Source organism: Nomascus leucogenys, chromosome 5 (assembly GCF_006542625.1).
Source record: "Nomascus leucogenys isolate Asia chromosome 5, Asia_NLE_v1, whole genome shotgun sequence".
In the NCBI taxonomy this organism is placed as follows: domain Eukaryota; kingdom Metazoa; phylum Chordata; class Mammalia; order Primates; family Hylobatidae; genus Nomascus; species Nomascus leucogenys.
Window position 1 is genome coordinate 97,571,832 of NC_044385.1, and position 19,368 is coordinate 97,591,199.

At 37.5% G+C, this 19,368-nt stretch overlaps 1 protein-coding gene across 1 annotated transcript in view; it reads right to left on the reverse strand.

Moving 5' to 3' along the window:
• DACH1 (dachshund family transcription factor 1) overlaps window positions 1–17,378 on the reverse strand; it is a 429,676-nt gene extending 412,298 nt beyond the window's left edge. Inside the window, exon 1 of the mRNA XM_030813482.1 lies at window positions 16,321–17,378. Coding sequence (XP_030669342.1) covers window positions 16,321–17,174 — 854 coding nt within the window. The 5' untranslated portion in view covers window positions 17,175–17,378. The remainder of the gene's footprint in view (window positions 1–16,320) is intronic.
• Between the last annotated feature and the right edge of the window lie 1,990 nt (window positions 17,379–19,368).

The following is a 19,368-nucleotide window of genomic DNA, read 5'->3' on the forward strand; positions in this document are numbered from 1 at the left end:
GCAGTAGTAATTCACCTCATTAGAGGTGGAATCATTATAGGAAGTTACTGAGAAATAAGAAGTTGAACCTGCTGGCCTGACTCCTTATTTCTCCTCCATCTATGGATCTACCAAATAGTAATAGCTAGACACTAAGACCAGAGCTGCTGTGCACACATGTGGAAGCCACTGTACTAGCGACGGATGGAGCAGATCAGAGAAGATTCTAATATTCTTCCACTCTGAAACATTTCCAGATATCAAACTCATTCATTTAGCTTCATGAGAAACTCATTCATTTAGTTTCTAGCAGGTATTTTTTTGTTTATTTAACTACAGTAAGACAAATGAGTTGTATTACTTTGTAATTATGGTGCCTAACTAAACATAAGACTAACAATGTGCATAACAAGAGTTGGCAACCTACAGTGTACATCCAGACGTGTGTACACACAAACGTATACATACGCTGACACTCCTAATGTTGCACAAGATCCACTTGAACAGCCCAAACAGGTCCATCTATGGACAAAATATACATTTGAATTTGCCAAGCACTTATATTTCCTATAATATGTTGGGGAAGGATCTACAGCTCTCATAGGTATACGTCAGTACATTTGGTACAAATCTTCCTTCCTCTTGTTAAAGTCTGTCTCCCAGTCAGGATACCCTAAGTCCCTACTGATTACTAGCTACCTCCTTAAAATTTATTAACAAATAGAGAAGGAATGTAACAGCGTAATTTATGTTCATTTCATGAGATAGCTCTACTTTAAAACAGAGTATTACTCAACACCTTCGGGCTCTTCCATGCAATCTTCCACTAGGAGTGCAAGGCCAGGAACCTTAACTTTAGTAGTCCAAACTACGCATTTCCCTTTGACTTGATAGAAGATTCCTCCCTCCCAACACAGTGATTTTGAAAGATGTGACCTGCTAATAGCTTCCTTCTATACCTTATCCCTCTCTGAAAGAATGAACACTTTGCCACTTCCCTGCCCACCTCCGACGCACAACTATAAACTTAATAAGAGACTACTTAATATTCCACTATTAAAAGTTTAAAAACCACACATGATTCAGTACAAAAATGTTGAGGAGTAATACATTAATTCACTATATATGTGCTGTATAAATTGTGAAAAGTTTGGATTTAAAAATTCAGATTTACTTAAGCCCAGTTATATAATTTCCATACAGAAGTACACATGGCCATTGTCTTTGAGTCACTCTGACAAATGACTCCTTTAGAATATGCTGAACGAATGCACAGCTTTTAAGCTGAGCACTATTTCAATAACTTTAAAATGCAACAATGAACAAGACAATTTGTAAAATATGTGAATATTTTTAACTCTTTCAGGAGGTACAGTACAACCTATCCTTATTACCAAATAAGCAATGTCAAATGACCAAAACTTTAGCTATTGTACTAGTTCAAAAGAAATGCAATGTGTGTATGTGCGCATTTGTGCTGTGATATGTACGTCCGTGAGTGTGCTTATGATCACATATTCAAGACCAGAAATCTTTACTGAAAGGATTCCAGGTGAATATTTTTCAGTGTCAGAACATCAGTAAGAGGAAATATAATCTAAGATCTGGAGTTCTTATTCTCATCAGACATTTGCTGTTGACCATATAAACTTTTTCTTTAACCTTCTTCTTAATAGAGATTAATCAAAGGCAAGTAGCTTCTCCTGATTTAGGTTTTTGTTTCAAAACTTTGGTTGGATTATTATTTTAATAATTACCTATTTACTGCTACAGTTAAAACTCCATGTTTAAATACATTTTATAATTTACATGACATTCAGTATAACTAGTAAATAATGATGTTATTGGCCATTTTGATTTATTTATTATGCCCCCTTCTTGAAATAAAACTTTGCCTATATTATTAACGGCTTAGAAGAATAGTTTCTTTTCCTTTAGTTAATTGTATTTATTAGCAGCAGTTTTATAAATAGAATAAGACACTCCAGGGAGAATACTGAGCTGGTATATAGTGGCCTTCTTGTTGTTGAAATCATTCACCCTTTGGACTTGTGAACCACAAGCCCCCATAGCTCAGCAAATCCCAGCATAGCACATGCCAAGTCCCGTCTTACTGCTTTCACAGAGTCCTCACATTCTAACCCCCACCCCAGTATCACTAGATAGCTCAATACTGATGAGCATAGCAACAACTGACATTATAGTCTACGGAATACAGTCCTGCCATCAAGCGCATGTTGTTACTATATAAAGAATACAAATTCATCTGAAACTTGGGACTACTTGGGATGAATTTTTAGTTTGAGACCCCAAAGATTCTTAAAATTGTCTTGTGCATTTTGTTTAAAAATTGATATGTAGTTTAGTCATTCTCAGTGGGCTTCTGCATCCATTCAAACAGTGAGTGCACAATCTCTGCCTAGTTAAACTACACACTTACATGGCAAGAGTACCAATGAGTATGTTTCATCAGACATTCCTGGAAGCTCTCTGGCCAATAGGAGTGGTTTGAAACGGTTTTCTAATCACTGTTGAAATCACTGATAGTACTGTCTGTCCACACTATGACAGACAAAAGCTGAAATGTATTAAACATAGCAATCCATCATCCTGCAGATGGGAAGCAGGAGCCAGCCGAGTTCAGAGGCAGTGACTACCCGCTGCTTAACAAAGGCTGGAGTCCTGACAGTTCAGTCCCTTCCTTGCTCTTCGCGACCACCCCTCCATCTGAGATGAATGAGTGTAATCAATGAGGGAGAAAGCCTGCTGAGGACCTCAAATTCAAACATTGTTACATTTAAAGTGCTGCTTTTTTTTTTTTCCTAATCAGAACTGTTGCTTAAACAGCGTTCTCCAACTACAAGAAGATAGGCATTTAAGTGAATGAATGAACAAATGAACTATAGATTCAAGAAACATATCCTTAGAAAATACTGTCCTGGTATACCATTAAGTTTAGAGAGCTAGCTTTGAAATAAAGCTATGATCCTAATTCAGAGGAAGTTTTTTAAAAAGCCATCCAATTAAGGGTGAGTTTACACTGTTTGGAGCAAAGGAATAGCGATGCTCTCTTTGAATGACCAAGAGATTATTTTTAAATAAGCACCAAATACAGATAAAATGCTATTGGCTAAAGTTCAATTTGTTTTGAATACTTGTTTCTAATAAGGACATATGAGCCACAAAATAGCCAAAGGGAGGGAAAAAACCCTCAACTGCTAACAGCACATTAACAAAGTATAGAAACGAAAGACACTTTTCTTTGGATTTCAGCCTTGTCATTTCCAATTTTCTGCTCCTTGGACATGCTTGTATTCAAATTCTGGAACATCTATTCAGCATATCAATCCTAATTAGACAATCTGGGTCTGGAAAGGATGAGAGCTGGGTCATTTGCATAATTTAATCATAAATACTCAGTGATACATATTTCCAAATGCATTTGTACAATTATCTTTTCATCCTTGGGGCAATGGTATTAATATGATTAGGCAATATTTCTGGAAAAAACAGACAAGTATGCACTCTTTTTAACTGCAGCTTAGGGCGATATGAAAAATTAATTAATTTCTGAAGAAAATCAATTTCTCTATGTGACCACATTAGACATTGCTAAACCAAGACTCAGAAACCTCTCTCAATCACTACATTTTATCAGGCTCTTCTAAATTCTGATTAGTATTTGAACAGTTCAATAGAAAAACTGGTAATGTATCAAAGAGCATCTTAAATTTTGAAGAGATCTTCCTGCCTACTTTCTTTTAGGGCACACCACTCTGCTTTACTTTAATGCATTGTTATTTAACCAGTCAATGAGAAGCCTGTGCTTTTGGTGTGAACTCATCTTGAGTGATCTTTTATTAATGTACATTAACCAATTTCAAGGACAACAGGATAAGGTTACTTTTGAAAGGCTTTCTCAAGAAATGGATTTATATTCATCTAAAATAATCTTAATTCACATGACACTGTTTATTATTAAAAAATTAGATAAACCAAGTCCTCTTAAAATGTACCATTTTCATAAGAAAAACATTATAATATACTTAGTGGAGCTCTAAGAACCCAGGTGGCTAATCTGATTTCTAAAAAAGAGATTCTGCTTTGTATGTTAATTAGCACAAAAGAAAGAAGTCACATTTGTGAGTTTAAATGCACTATTCTTTTCTTTTCAATCAAATGAAAAAGTAGAAATTACTGCATGCAAATATTCAATATTCATTTAATTTGCATAAAGGTGCTTGAACAAATTTTTGATTCTAACAAGCTCATTTTTCATGCGTTTTGTCTTTCATCCTAATCTAGCATCTGTCATTCCTTTTTGAAGTTATTATCGGCCCAATTCCCTCTTGGACATGGTTGCTGGGTGACCGGTATCTTAGCACCCACTTTGACAGGAACAGATGTGAAACTGATCAAGAGATTTCCCAAGGGTACCTGAAATCACAAACAACTTTTGTGAAAAACAAACAGCATTCCTGTCATGGGCCCTTATTTAACCCACTCTCCAAAAAAAAAAAAGAGCAAAAAAGTTTACTCCAGATCAAATATGCCATTTTAATTTTATTTCCTAAACTTGGAGTAAAATACTGTAATTAAATACAATTGTATTATATTTCACAATTTTGAATTTAAGAGATCTGTTCTAAATATCAATAGCTCAAAAATCCAGAGTTTGTTCTGTTTTTGGCTAGATGTTTATAGGCGAATTTCATAGTAAAATGTTTCTATTTCATGCACAATTTCACTAGAGTTTAAAAAAAAAAACAAAGATGGGTTATGATGATAATTTGGATGATAAGCGTATTTAAGAAGATGAAATTTAGTTTGGTGTCTAAAGGCTTCCTATTTTGAGTATCATGTACAATTCTGTGCAGTAATAAGGATTACTCTACTTTTAGAGGATTGCCTACAAAATAAAACTTCCCCTCTCCTTTCATGCATTTTATAGCAAGAGCTTTTAATGTGTCTTTACTTCCAGTTCATGTGGTGTGTAACATCAATCATTATTGGAAAGAGAGCTAGAAAGTGCCTCTGAAAGACCAAAAAGGTCATAGAAACTTCATATCATCACCATTACAAAAGTCAGATTAGGTTGCCTTTTCTGAAACAGATTATTTTTAAGACCAGCACAATGATCTTATGATCTACCTACTTTCCTTCCTTCCATCACAATTAGAGAGAGTGGAGTGCAATAGCCATGTTAAATCACCATGAAACTAGTTGGGGTAAACTTTTAAATGAAATTAGGTATATAATTAAATATTTGTATTTTATAAATATGGCATCAAGTGATACTAGGAAACAGCCAAAGAACTGACATGATTTTTCATCTTCATTCAAATGATAAGTATAAGGCCAAGGCAGAAAAATTGTTAATTTACAATGAAAATAAGTGTTTGTGGGTTTCTTTGTCGCTTAGCAGCCAACAGAAAAAGAATCAACAATGTATGTTTAAAACTCCAAATAGTTTTCCCTAGATGATCATGACTTGTGATAGTAAGGAAAGTGGAATACCTTCCACTGGCAATTTTAATATTTTTCCTCTATTCCAAGAATTGATTTAGTATAATTATTATTAGAGACTTTTATGTTTGGTTCTTATTGGAAATAACCAATAACCACTTATCCAAATGGTTTATTCAACGTCAAGTGAGAAAAGAATAAAAATTCTTTGGAATTCTTTTTAATTTTTAATTTGAAAAGGAATTTGCTCACCTCAATTTCAAAACCCAATGATGGAATTATTTAACCATCGTAATTGTGATAGCATATACATGTGTTGCCTTACCATCTATAAGATGTTTTTGGTGTATATAACATTGAGAGCAAGTCATTCTATATGGAGAGGTAGGTCTTGATTCTGTAATCTAATGGTAGTCATTTAATACTGTCAAACAAGTAGAGATGCTATGACATCCATTTATATCAGTTATCCATTTGCATTTATATGACATAGCATAGTCCAGAAATGAAGGAAACTACTGCACACCTAAATTCTTCTTTATGTGGAACAAATTGTTAACTTCAATTGTCCAACTTAGGCCCATTTCACATAAGTAAAGTGAATCCAGCTAAAATAAAAATATCTTTCAGGCATCCAGTTTATCAGTGACCACCTCCATTTATTATTAGTAGTAGCAAAAGCAGCATTCTGGAAACCCTGTCAGATGGTCCAACTAAAAGCAAAACTGGATACATAACCATTTAAAGTGTGACTCTAAGAAAAATTAAATATATTCCTAGAAAAATCCTTATTCGGAAATGTTATTACAAGAAAAAGATCCTAAAATTTTCTTCTCCTACTTGGACTGACTCATTAGTAAAGAGAAATTGATTAAAAAGTACAAATAATTGTTTTTATATCTAATTAAATTTGTGTTTAAACTCCTTAAATCTAGGATATATACACAAAAAGAAGAATTTTGTTTTAAAAAGTAATATTTTAATAGCATGAGAAAACTTAAATAGCTGCAAAATTTTGATGGCACTTTGGCTTAACTGTGAAATACCACTGATGAATAATATTTTTTTAATTTCCTAAGAATAAAGGCACTAAATATGGTAGCCAAACAGGTGTTAACAGAAAGAAAAATCAAATTTGACCCAGAAGGCTCCAATATTAAGGTTTGAATTGGGATCAGTTCATTCCTTTCCCATGGGGTAACTTGTATAAATGTAATTCTATGGTTTCATAAAAGCAGGTCAAGTTTCTGTCCCTGAGGGTCTTTTGGCAATTTGAAGCATGGACGCACTGTTCCTGGCTACAAGTTCAAATCTGCATGTACCATACTGTCAAAAGTGTGTAAGAAAAAAATCAGTGAACAGCAGACATATATTCGTCTTTGATTATAGTACACACTTATCAGAGCATTCTTAGAGGGTAAGAATAAAGGTGTCAGAGATGACAATCATAAAATATTTTGAAACTATTTTCACTTACTTATACTTTTTCCTACCAGAAGATGCAAAAAGTAATGTGAAATATTTGTATTTATGTAAATATCTAAATGCAAAGATGAACTTCTTACGAAATATTGTGTACAAGGTTTTATATTTTGTACAAAGTTTTTTTAATTCCATAAGCTTTAGATGAAGCAGAAACTTTTAAGTCATCACTGTTTTATAAGCATCTTTCTACGTTGCAAAAAATGTATGCATGCTTGCACTCTTACTGATGACGTAATGACTTGACATAGGCCATGGAATTATTGAGAAAGTAATTGATTTCAATTTAACTGGATCTTTACTAGGTGTTTTCAAAGACAATTATAGTTCACTGCAAGAAGTGGTAATACACATCTCCTTATGTAGACCTGCAGATTAACCCACTGACCTCATTCCTAACTCATCTCATTGATGGCAAAGCTTTTAGAACAGTCTCTTTTCCTTTATGTTATGAAATTGTTTTCCTAACATTTATTCACTGATTCTAAAGGATATGCTTGCTCTAAGTGCAAGAAGCAATGAAATAAACCAATAAAAGAAAGAGAGCAAGGGCATCAAGCACATGTAGTGTCATTTAATAATGTACAGATTCTAATACCCAATCATTTAATATCTATTTTATACAAATAAAATAATTCTGATACATATATTTTTAAACAGAGAATTTAAAGTACATTATCATAAAAAAGGTTTAGAAAAATTAAGCTAAGTTTTTAATCACTGTCCTAGTAACCATATAGCCTTGCATAATTATATCTAAAATATTTAAGTATAAACTACTTCTTTAACTCTAAAATTAATTCTATTTTTTTCTGTTGTAATTCAGTAAAATAGGACCTGTTTATTGATGTATTGTTTCATGTTTTTATGTATTACAAAAAGGTAAAATTAAAGCCAGTTGTATTTTCCTACGTTATTTGTCCTGTGGCCCTGCATCCTACAGGTGTATATGTATGTTTGCATGTGTGTGTGTGAATGTATTCCTACACAACACATATACATGTATGTAAAGGCTTTTCTACCAAATGTATGACAATTTTTTAAAGCATAGAGTACAAATGAGCTAATGCTAATACATATAAAAAATATCCACCACAGGGTTCTCTAAACTACTGATAGAAATTTTACACTTGTTGCACACACAAGAACATCCATCCTCATATAAAATGTGTGACAGGTAATATGAAAAATAAAAGTGTTCCAGGTTATTCTTTTAAAATCAAAAGGCACTATTTAACTGTAAGTGCCTAACTCAAGAAAATAATATCATTTTGAAGAATCAAGTTAAATAAAAATCCTAAATTTGAAACATAAAATAGAAAGTAATACTGTTGAATGCATCAGTATATTTTAGCAGAACTATGATGGGTTCAAAGATTTGTTATACCTTAAGTGATTTACTTTGTTCATACATAAACAATATGTTTTTAAAATATAAGACTATGAATAAAACAGCCCACTTACTGCTGCTACTAATAAAATATCAGGATACGGCTTAAGATTTTAACAAAATACTCCATCTGCCTGATAAGTGAATCTAATACAGTATTTCTTAGTTAACATATTCTAGAGATTTATTTTCATTGCCTTTACTTAAGAAATGACCAGTATCTCTTAGATGGAATTAATAAATATTTACTGCAAATGCTTCTATATGCTTCCATAAAATATCTCCCTTTCAACTAGTACACTTTCTTTCTTAAGATATATTTTGTTTGCCATTGAAGAAAAATAAGGTTATTTTTTCCTATTGTAACTGTAAAGGCAATCTAATTATTTAGAAACATTTGATACCATACAAATTCAAAGATCATTTAACACTGTGACTTTTTAATACTTCATGTTTACCACTCCGTTCATATATGCTAAAGAAACAAAAACATTTCTCAATTATTCGATGTTACCAATCAACATCAACCAATACACTATGTGTCCTATCGCAGTATTTGCTTCATGAAAATCATGCTTTAAAAGTATATCCATATTTTTTTTGTCAAAGATATAGGCTATCTTCAAAATCCACTTCAAGATTCTTAAAAATCTACTTATAGTCAAATCAAAGTATATTTATTTATATTTTTCAAATCATAGAAAATATAATCACCACGTTGTATGACGTTTTCTTCCTATCTAACTGAAATTTTGTAACCTTAGACCAACAGCTCTCCAGTCCCTGGTAACCACCATTCTACTCTCTGCATCTATAAGTTCAACTTTTTTAGATTCCACATGTAAGTGATATCATGCAGTATTTGTCTTTCTGTGCCTGGCTTATTTCACTTTTACTTCCTGCTAGAAAAATGTAATGTATTCCAGGTATTGTATTCAACCTATACAATACATTATTATAGATGCTTCAGTTCAGCACTCTCTCTCTCTGCCTCTCTCTGCCTCTCTGTGCCTCTCTGTCTCTCTCTCTCCCTCTCTCTCTGTATCTCTCTCTCTCTGTGTCTCTCTCTCAGTGTCAATCACTACTCTCCAAAACTTTTTTAAAAAGTAACTGGCTATTCAGTGTGTTGCTGTGCTTGTAGTTTACGACACTTCAATATATTTATAACAACAAAAAAAGACCAATTAAACAATGACATAGTGAGATTTCCAGTTTAATGAGTTGTCTTTGACAACTTCCAACCAAGTCACATACATTTAAATGTGCAGAAGAATCCCAGCTTGAAATCCTGGATCAACTCCAAGCCAATTTGGATCAGAAAGCAAAAGGACCACACCTTTAACACAATGCAGTCATTGGCAAATTTAATGTCCAATTTAGAAAAAATGAAAGATGATTTTTTTTTAAATGGGTGAACTTGAATGCTTTTCTCTTATAAAGGAAATCTATGTCCGAATAAACCAATACATTTTAAATGCATTTGGTTCAAGGTCCTTGACTTTGGATCAAGTGGTGATTTGGGCCATTATATATGATGTGGCATATATTTTTAAATTGGACATTTATCTGCTATTCATTAAATTAATTTAAATTGTATCATTAATTTGAAAAAATGACCTTTTTATTGATTGTCTAATAACTAATTTATAGTGGATCGAAAATTCTTTTCATTGTTATTTGTACACTTATATATAAAGATAATCATTAGCTGCCTAAAACTAGCAACAATGGACACACTCTTAATGGATTCTCAAAAGCCTCCTTAAAATAAATAGATATAACAAATAAAGTAATCCACCAGTTAATCTAATAATAACTAATTAGTGGACCAAATATAAATATCTTATCCTCGGTATTCTTGTTTTCCAAAGCAATAATTTGGTAAATTAACTATGCTATCCTAGTGAAGTCATTCCTGTATGTGACATTTGCTAAAAAGCAAATATCAGCAAATAAAAGTTAGTTACGAGACAGCCACAATAACAAAAATTACTTTTTACTAGAAATATTTTTGGCAGATTGAGAAGGAAACAAGAAATTTGAGCAAAATGTAGGTTTGCACAGAGCCTCTGCTGTGCCTGAGCTGTACATATCTGTGCAAATCAGAGCCTTTGCTATTACACTTATCTGAGCTCCATTAGATGGGCTCTTAATTCATAGTTTTCTTCTTTAAAAATTTAATTATTGAACATAACAAACATAATAGAGAAGGGTCTCCTTAATGCAGTCCCAAAGCCTGAAAATATAAGCGTAGTCTTAGTTAGAATATTCAAACTACATATACTATATAAATATATTAATATACTACATATAATATGTAGTATTTAGACATACATGTGTACACACACACACACACACGCAAGCACATATACATCTCTTAAACTGGCCAATCACAACGCATTACCTCAGTAAGAAAATGGCACATGCTGACATATGCTAAGGTCATTCTATTTTTATAACAATTCAAACATAAAATGATAAAACTTTATCTTAATTACATTTTTAAATACCCAAGCCAATAATATCCATTTTTACATTTCCTGTTATTCTAAAAATATATAACTTAATGTGACTTTCTTTTTTGGAACAAGCTGAAAAGGAAATACTTGAAAGATAAATTCAAACAAAGTTTAACTTTTTAAAAGGACCAAGTAACAAAACCCTTAAAATAAAAATGTTTAAGAAATCCAGATGACTCACCTGTACCTATTTAGAAGGCATAATTCAAATTAATTTCTTCAGACAAGGATTCAAAGGGAGACACTTTACAACCTGTGAGAGTTTAATTTCCTATTATATTTTGCAGTAGTTGTTTTCTATGTTGCTAATACAATGCAATCTAAATGACTATTTTACTTGACTGACAAAAGCAATTGTATGAAGCAGTTTGGTAAAATAACTTGGAAAGATAAAATAATACTAATTGATAGTTAAAGCACAAATTGTTCTTAAAATAACGACTACTTGGTTGCACATTAAGCTAATTTACAAATGCTACTTATATTCTAAAAACAAAACATCAAATGAGAAACAATAAAGCATATTATGTTTTCGTATGCTGGTGAATCACATGTAGTAAATCGCCAAAGACAAGAGTGATTTATGCTAAAATCCTGCCAAGACTTTAGTCAATATAGGGTGTCACATCTCAGGGAGTTGGGGGATGTAGTGAGGCAAAAAGAGGGTGGCTAATATTTGTCCCAGTAATTGACATGAAACTGGAGTGAAATTTAATAGAATAATCCAAAAAAAAGAGCAGATTTGGACTAAAAAAATGAAGATTTTAAAATTATGTGTCAAATGTGAATACCAGAATTTTTCTAGAGGAAAAAAGCCTGTCGTGTAGTTTATTTTATATGATATTTGAAGCTTCACAAAATAAAATATCATATGTGCAAATCAAATTTCTTACATCAGAGCATTAACTAAATGTGGAGTTCAGAAAGTAAAGTATCATCATAACCATGTTCACTTTTGACAAAAATAACTACGATATTACGAGAGACTAACTCTTAGAAAAACAACAAGTTTGAAAGAGATTATCCAAATAACTCAGCAACTTATATCCTGCAGTATGATTGAACAAGGTAAATTCTAGGTTAGAATATTCTTATATTTTATTCATACACTAGTTATTAAAGTGTAATTTGCTAACACTTTTAAAACATACAGAAATAAGTTGTGGAACCAAGAAAACTTTCATATTTAAGCTTTAGTCTTCTAATTATGCCCTATTCTTTTTGAAATGATATAAAATGAGACATTAGGCATTATTGGAAGCATTAATCTACTGTAATAGAAAACTTCAAAAGCAGAGTCTCTCTTCATTTGAAGCAATTCTTTAATTTCTCTGTGCCAAGTATTGTAATTATCTGTTAGAAGTGAATCTATATTTATGTTAAACTTTCTATATCAATGCATAAGTCCGTGTCATTGAAAAGCAGGCAACAGGGCAAATGTTAAATAAATATAGACTGGTTCGGTTTGCCATCTTTATTAAAACTCCTAACCAAAAAACAAAAAAAATAGAGTCAAGAACTGGAAAATGTTTTGTACTTCTTACACTACAATTTCATTCACATATTACTACTGAAACATAAAACTCTTTCAATATTTTGTCCATGGATGATATTTTAAGACAAAAGAATTCTGTTTGTGAATATATGTATGTGCCTATAAAATATATAAGACTAACTGGAATCTACTTAAGTTAAAAACTCCTCAAATCTAGGGTTACTTAGAACCTACATCACGATCTTTCAAACAAGATCGTGAGACAAAATTATCTTCTTACAACAATGAAAGAAATGAATATTTTAGATAACATAATAAAACAGGGTCACTTTTTTAAAACCTGAATTCATGGAAAATTGAATCCTAACCCAAATCTACAAAAAGGGAACTGACTCATACAAACAGAGATTTGACCATGTACATAATTACTTTTCTTTTTTTGTTGTTATTTAATGGTAAGCAGTTAATTAACTGACCTCTGTTGCAACAGCCAAGTTCATGCAACTAATGTTTAGTTTTAAAATAATAATTGGAGGAAGCTGATCAAGGACAGACTTTGTCCTTTGACAACTTTTAAATATATTTCCTTACATTTCTTTCATGTTTTGAGACCTTTTTTTTTTTAGCTTTACTGTCTAGCAGGTGATAGTCTCTTTTTCATCTCCTTGTGGTAATGACAGATGGCTTCAACATTTATTCTAGTTTTCATAGATAGCATACTAATGCAATAGCCCCAAGCAAATTAAATCCACTTAAAGGTTTGCTACTAACTTACTGAGCCACTTTGAGCAAGTTTATGAATCTTACTTTTCTGTAACATCATTTCGGTTCCTCAAAATCCCTGGTATTATTATTCCATGCTATTAAGATATAGATATAGTTTCTGTAAAAAGCTGAGAGTGCTAAGATTTGATGTTTCTCATTTTATATAAATTCTGATATGTGCATGTGTAAATTATATACACACATATATGGGTGTATAGATAGTAATTTTATATAGTTTCCCTTCTTGCTCAGCTTCTCTTATACTCTACATAAATTACTCCCTTAGCCAGTTAAGTAGCTAGAGGAGAAAGAAACCAAAGTGAAATAAATTCATATATCTAGGTGAATAAAAAAGGTTCTTCATAGCAAAGATATAAACTGGACTTGAATGAAAAAAGTAATCATAATTTTATAAATGCTAGATGCAAAACATTTCAAAGCTTTAAAAGGTAAGAAATAAGACAATAATGCTTATAATAATCATTAAAAATAATAATACAAGGTAAACAGTATATTTGGTGAGAGGGAGTTCCATTACAAGTTCTCAACTTCTTCAATCAGTGGCAGAGTTAGGAAAACCAAGGTAGGTATTTGCAACTAAACACCTTCTCAAGTTAATGACTACAATATTGCATGTATTTAAGTTTGAGTAAGCTTTTTTAGTTGATACATGATCAAATTCAATACTAAATCAACAAACTTCCCGCCTTTAACTTAAAAATAACTTGAAATAGGGTTTTAGAGCAACATATGTAATGGCAAATTATTAAGGCCAGGTGATTGAAACATAATTACAGTAATGATGAGATATTTGTGAAGAGATAAACAGTTCCACTGGATTTAACTTATCTTGGCTCTGCAAGTTTAAACTCCAGATCTGTTGTTAACCTCAGGGGGGAAAAAAAAACTTGAAAAATATTTAGTTAATAACTTTAAGAATATTCTCCAACCACATGGTGAGGACTTCAAATCTAGGCAAAAATTCAGGGAATGAATCAAGTTTAACATTGATTATAACATTTATTATAATGCAGTCATTGAAGAAAGTTTTCTCTAGCAATTTTTTGTGTTTACGTGTGTGTATGTGAAATGGCCTTTAATTATCTAGTATCTAGTGTGCTGTAAGAAACACAGAAAGAGGATTCCGAGGAGAGTAGATGTTTGATTACTAAGGAGAAAAAATAGTAGCAATTCACCAATTTACTGGATAGGCAGACAATTTTATAACAATCATATCTGAACTAGCTTCAAATTTGACCTAGCTTTCTGCATAACACCAGAACAATTTTTCTGTCTTGATTCAAATAGTTTTAATACAGATTTGGGGCAAATATTTTATATTCTGCACGACCAAGAACTCCAATTATCTGAGTAAATGACGTTTAGTGATCTTGCTCCCGCAACCCCCACCACCCTCCCCAACTTTACTGCCGCCTGTCCATACTTTTGGGCTCGCGGACATACAGACACACACACACACACACACACACACACACACACACACACACACACACACATTTACCCCAAAATAGTCGAAGGTTCAAAGCCCAAACACACCCATGTCCCATGGAACCAAGAGTACCTAAACACGGAAAAGAATTTCTGGCTAGGTCAGGATAGGACATTTGCTGGACTGGAATTCGAATCTTTTTCGTTTCACAGCCTTCCCGGGCACTAAGCGAGAAGTCTTTCTCCATGGAAAAAAGAGCTAGCGCTTTTTCAACCCAGTATCCTTCTGGTCTCCTTGTTACACTTCCTTTCCACCTAAGTTTCCCTATCTCTGCGGGGGCACACACTAACTCCGCTCCTTCTCTCAATCTTCAAATTTATTTGGAGGGTACCGAAGTTTCCGCGCAAATTTTGCGCGCAGTTCCCACGTGCCCGCTTCAGGTCTTCAACTTTCCCTATTCTCTTTCTCCCTGAATCTCACTCTGAACTTTTGCCTCTGCGCTTCCTTGCAGAGAACCGTGGGGACAAAGCAGAGCTGTGAAAGGGGGTGGAATGATCATCTCTACCCCGAAACTGACAAGTTGCCCCACTCCCGCCCCCTCTCGGTAGATCCTCCCCCGCTGAGCGTTCATTAGCATAAAACTGGTCTGGCTGGGGACCGGTCCCGCCGCCTCCTCCGTGCGCGCGCTTTGCTGGGCTGGGGAAGCCAAGGCACAGAGTATCAGGGCCGCTGAGCATCCCAGTGCAAAGTGTGCACCTGCTCGCTGTTTAAGCTACTAACCTTTAAGAAAAGAAAAGAGAGAGAAAGACAGAAAGAAAACACGCTTTGGACAGACAGAGAGAGAGAGAGAGCTCGAGAGAGAGATCGAGAGAGAGCGCGCTCCGTGGCTTTCCTTCCTAGTCTCTCCAGTTCGGCTTCCATTGCGTCTCTCGGGCAATCGGTCACCTCCCCCTACCGAAGAAAACCTGCTGGTTGCCCTCGCATCTGCTCCGGGGACACTGTACCCCTTTATTTCCTTTGCACACGCACTCGCTCACACGCGGACACACGCACACATGCGCGAACACACAGACCCCTCCCCTCGGCTGGCTTCTCCGCCGGGCTTCGGAGCTCAACTCCCCGGAGCTCATCCCCCGGGATGGACCCGGTCTCTCAACCTTGCGGGTCATTTCCCTCCCGACCTCAAAGTGCCCTCCTCGGGTGCTGGCCCGCTCCCTCGCCTTTCCCAGCGGGCTCCTCACCCGGAGCGCGTCTCCCGGCTCCCCGAGCCCTGTGGAGCAGGTCACGACCTCCCCCCGCCCCCGGGACGCCGCTCGGCGCCACAGATCAGCTCTGTCGGTGCCGGGAGGCTGGCCGTGGAACCCAGGTCCTGGGGAGCGCACGAACGCGGACAGCAGCGCTGAGAGGGGTCTCCAGGCGCCCGCGCGCCCAGGGCAGGGGGCTGTGGCTCCAAGAAAGGCGCCGTCCTCCTCCCTCTCGTCCCCTCCGCCCCGAGGCTCGGCGTTCCCGCGTCCCACAGCAGCCCATCCCCGGGACCCAGAGGGCAAGGGGCGGACCGGGCCGAAGAGCGAGGTCTGGGCAGGGTGAAGTGCCAACTTCTCAGGGGGTCGGGCGCGGCTGGCGAGCCCCGAGCAGGGAGAGGAGAGGGCCGCTCTCGCCGGGTCGCGCGGCTCGCGGGCGCGCAGAGCGAGCGGCGCGGGGAAGGGAGCGAGGGCAGGGCGAGCAGGCGGGTGGGAAGGGGCACGGGCGGCGGGGGCTATCCCCCCCGACTCACCTTGCGTTGGTGCAGTCATTGTAGAGGGTCTCGAAGTCCTTCCTGGAGATGAGTTTGCAGCGATTCACTCCTGGCTGGATGGCGCCCAGTCCCCTCAGGATGCGAACTTGTTCCACATTGCACACCACCGGCGTGATCTCCAGCCGCTTCAGCTTGGTGTAGACCGTGTGCAAGCCCCCCACCAAGTGCTTCAGGAACAGGTCGAAAGCCTGGGGCAGGCAGATCAGCTCGCAGCCCTCCACCGTGAAGGAAGCCACTTTGGCCCCCCTCAGATCCACCATTTTGCACTCATTATTCTGGGGGGTGTTTTCCACTGGGGACGGGGTTGAGTACACGGGTTTCCCGGGGAGGGGGCCGCAGCTGCTGCTGCTACTGCTGCTGCTGCTACTACTGCTGCTGCTGCTGCTGCTGCTACTGCTGCTGCTGCTGCTGCCGGTGCTCGCGTTGATGGGGGTGCTGGAGGCGACGCCGCCGCCAGCGCTGATGCCGCCGCCGCCGCCGCCGCTGCCGTTGCTTGCGGCCGCCAGGCTGGGGTTGCAGTTGCTGCCACCGCCGCCGCCGCCACCGCCGCCTCCGTTGCCGTTGCTGCCGCCGCCGCCTCCGCTGCCGCCGCCGCCGCCGCCGCCGCCGCCGCCGGTAGAGGTGACTGTGGCCGCCGCCGCCGCCGCCGAAGCGATGGGCTCCGGGCGGAACAGAGTTGGCCCAGAGGACGCCGGGGGTCCGATGGAAGGAGCCGGAGACGAAGTCGCCGAAGAGGTGGAGGTGGTGGTGCCAGAGGAGGAAGCAGACGTGGAGATTGGGGGTTGAGGGGGGACCAGCTGGGTCGGAGGGATCAAAGCCGCCGGCACTGCCATGGTCACATATAAGGGGAAACAGACGGAGGAGAAGCGAAGGGAAAAGTTGCCACACACCCCCGGGAGGGTAAGGGGGAAAAAAGGGGGGAGAAGGAGCGAGTGGGGCAACAACAACAACTCCGGGAGAGAACAAGAAGGAGAAAGGGAGAGAAGGGGGAGAAAAGGAGGTGAAGGTAATAAAGAGCGAGCGCAGGAGGGGCGAGCACGAGAGGCGCTCTGGAGAGAAACGCACAAAAGTGTCCCGCAAGTCGAAATGCGAGTCCTCTCCGGGGGCTGGGATCGAGGGCTGGTTTGGGGGGGGCGCGGGGAGGGTCGGCTGTTGTTGTGTGGGTCCCGCTCTAGCACAAAGTTAAGGATGAAGGTGAAAAGGAGGAGGTTTGAAGGACTTGGGCTCTCCCTGGCAAGTACATTGATCAAAGATTGAGAGGGGAATGACAGAGAGAAAATGAGCTGAAAAGTGCAGGCTGCCGGCTGGACGAGTTGTTGTTGTCACACGGTGCAGAGGGGAGGAGCTCCGGAAACTTGAAATACCCTTTGAAGCCGCAAAAACCTCACTCACTAGTATTAACCCAAATTATCCAACCAGGAACTCGGAGGAGAGACTCCGAGAGCGCGAGACACTGGAGAGGGAGCGTGCGAGGAAAGGAGGAGGGGAGGGGGAGGATACGGAAAGAAACTGTGGGAGGGACGGAGAGGAAAAGCCGGGGACACAGAAGTGGCGATCGGAAAAGGAGAGGGAGATCATCTACTTCTCTTCTACTACTACCGTTAGATTGCATGTCTCACATTCCATTTCGTCCGCGGCGACTGGTAATTTTTTCCAAAGCTTCTAAACAATCGCCCGCCAACTTAAAGAGGAGCCTGAGCGCTCCGAGCTCTCCTTCAAGGATTTAGGATCCATCTCCACGCGTTTTGGCAATGAGCTAGAAATGAAAACACAGCCCCCACTTCATGATTATTCAGAAATTATTTTGAGGAAAATTCACATGTAAGCAAAGCGTAATGTCCTTTTGCATCTGATTGTTTTATTTCTCTACTAAATTATTTATTTATATAAAGATTGTGAAAATTCCAGGACAGTTTTCAAGTGGTGAGAAGAAAGTCAGTCCGAAATCGCTTAAGAATAATGGAAAGCTCTGTATTCAATTCCATATTTCCTAATAGGTTGTGGAAAGAAATGCTTGCCTTGATGTGGATGATTTAGAATAACTTCACTGTCGCCCCAAAAGCCAGCCAGAAATACCTGTTAAACCTAGAGATATCAAGGAGATAAGGTATTCTTGAAGATTTAGAAAGTGGAAAAAGGCTTTTCTTACCCAAAACTCTATAATTAATTCACCTGTCTTACACATTAACCAACTATCCTCATGTCCTTTAAGACCCAAGGCCAGTTGCTAATGTGGTTTTTGGACAACACAATAGTTTTTTTTTTTTGTTTTTTTTTTTCATGTTTGAAAAGTGCTGCTGTAGTTTTGGAAAGTCCTTTTCAATTTGTCAGTAAATATATGTTTTGTAAATAATGAGAAGAACAAAAACAAAGCTCACTAGTTGACTCGTAAAGACTTGGTTAGCTGTGCTTAAAACAACATGAGGCTGAGTTTAGACTGACTCTATTCCTCCTTTCCTTCCTCTTTCCTTTTCTTCTCTTTTCTAACTTGTTGCATTGAAGTATTTATTCAAGGATTTTTGACTAACATATGATTTGAATATGGGTCAAATCTATTTGCTGCTCATATCTCCAAGTATCTTCAATAGTTAGCCTTTGAACCGGTCTACACATGTTCAGTAAGTTCATAAGATATGAAGCAATGCTTTAGCACTTGACAGATTTTTAAAATAAACTATTAGCAGCAGGTTCACAGTGTTGGGAAATTTTATAATAAAATTTTCGCCATTCTGGTGTTGAAATGATCACATTTCTCTTTATCATTTTAAGCCTTTGAACTCTGTGAATCGCAGTGTCAAAAAGTGCAGGAACTGTCTGCCGAGAAATAGAAATATGACACTATGGACTAATTAGTGTATGATTATGCTAAAGTTTTTGGGACATAGCAGTTAAATCAGGAGGCTTTCCTGGGAGATAAGAATTCAGAAAATCGATTGTTGCAGAAAAGTCCATAAACTTCTGCAAGGACAACTAAAGTTTACACAGTTGTCTGGCCTGGTTAACCAATGTATTGTAATACATTCAGAA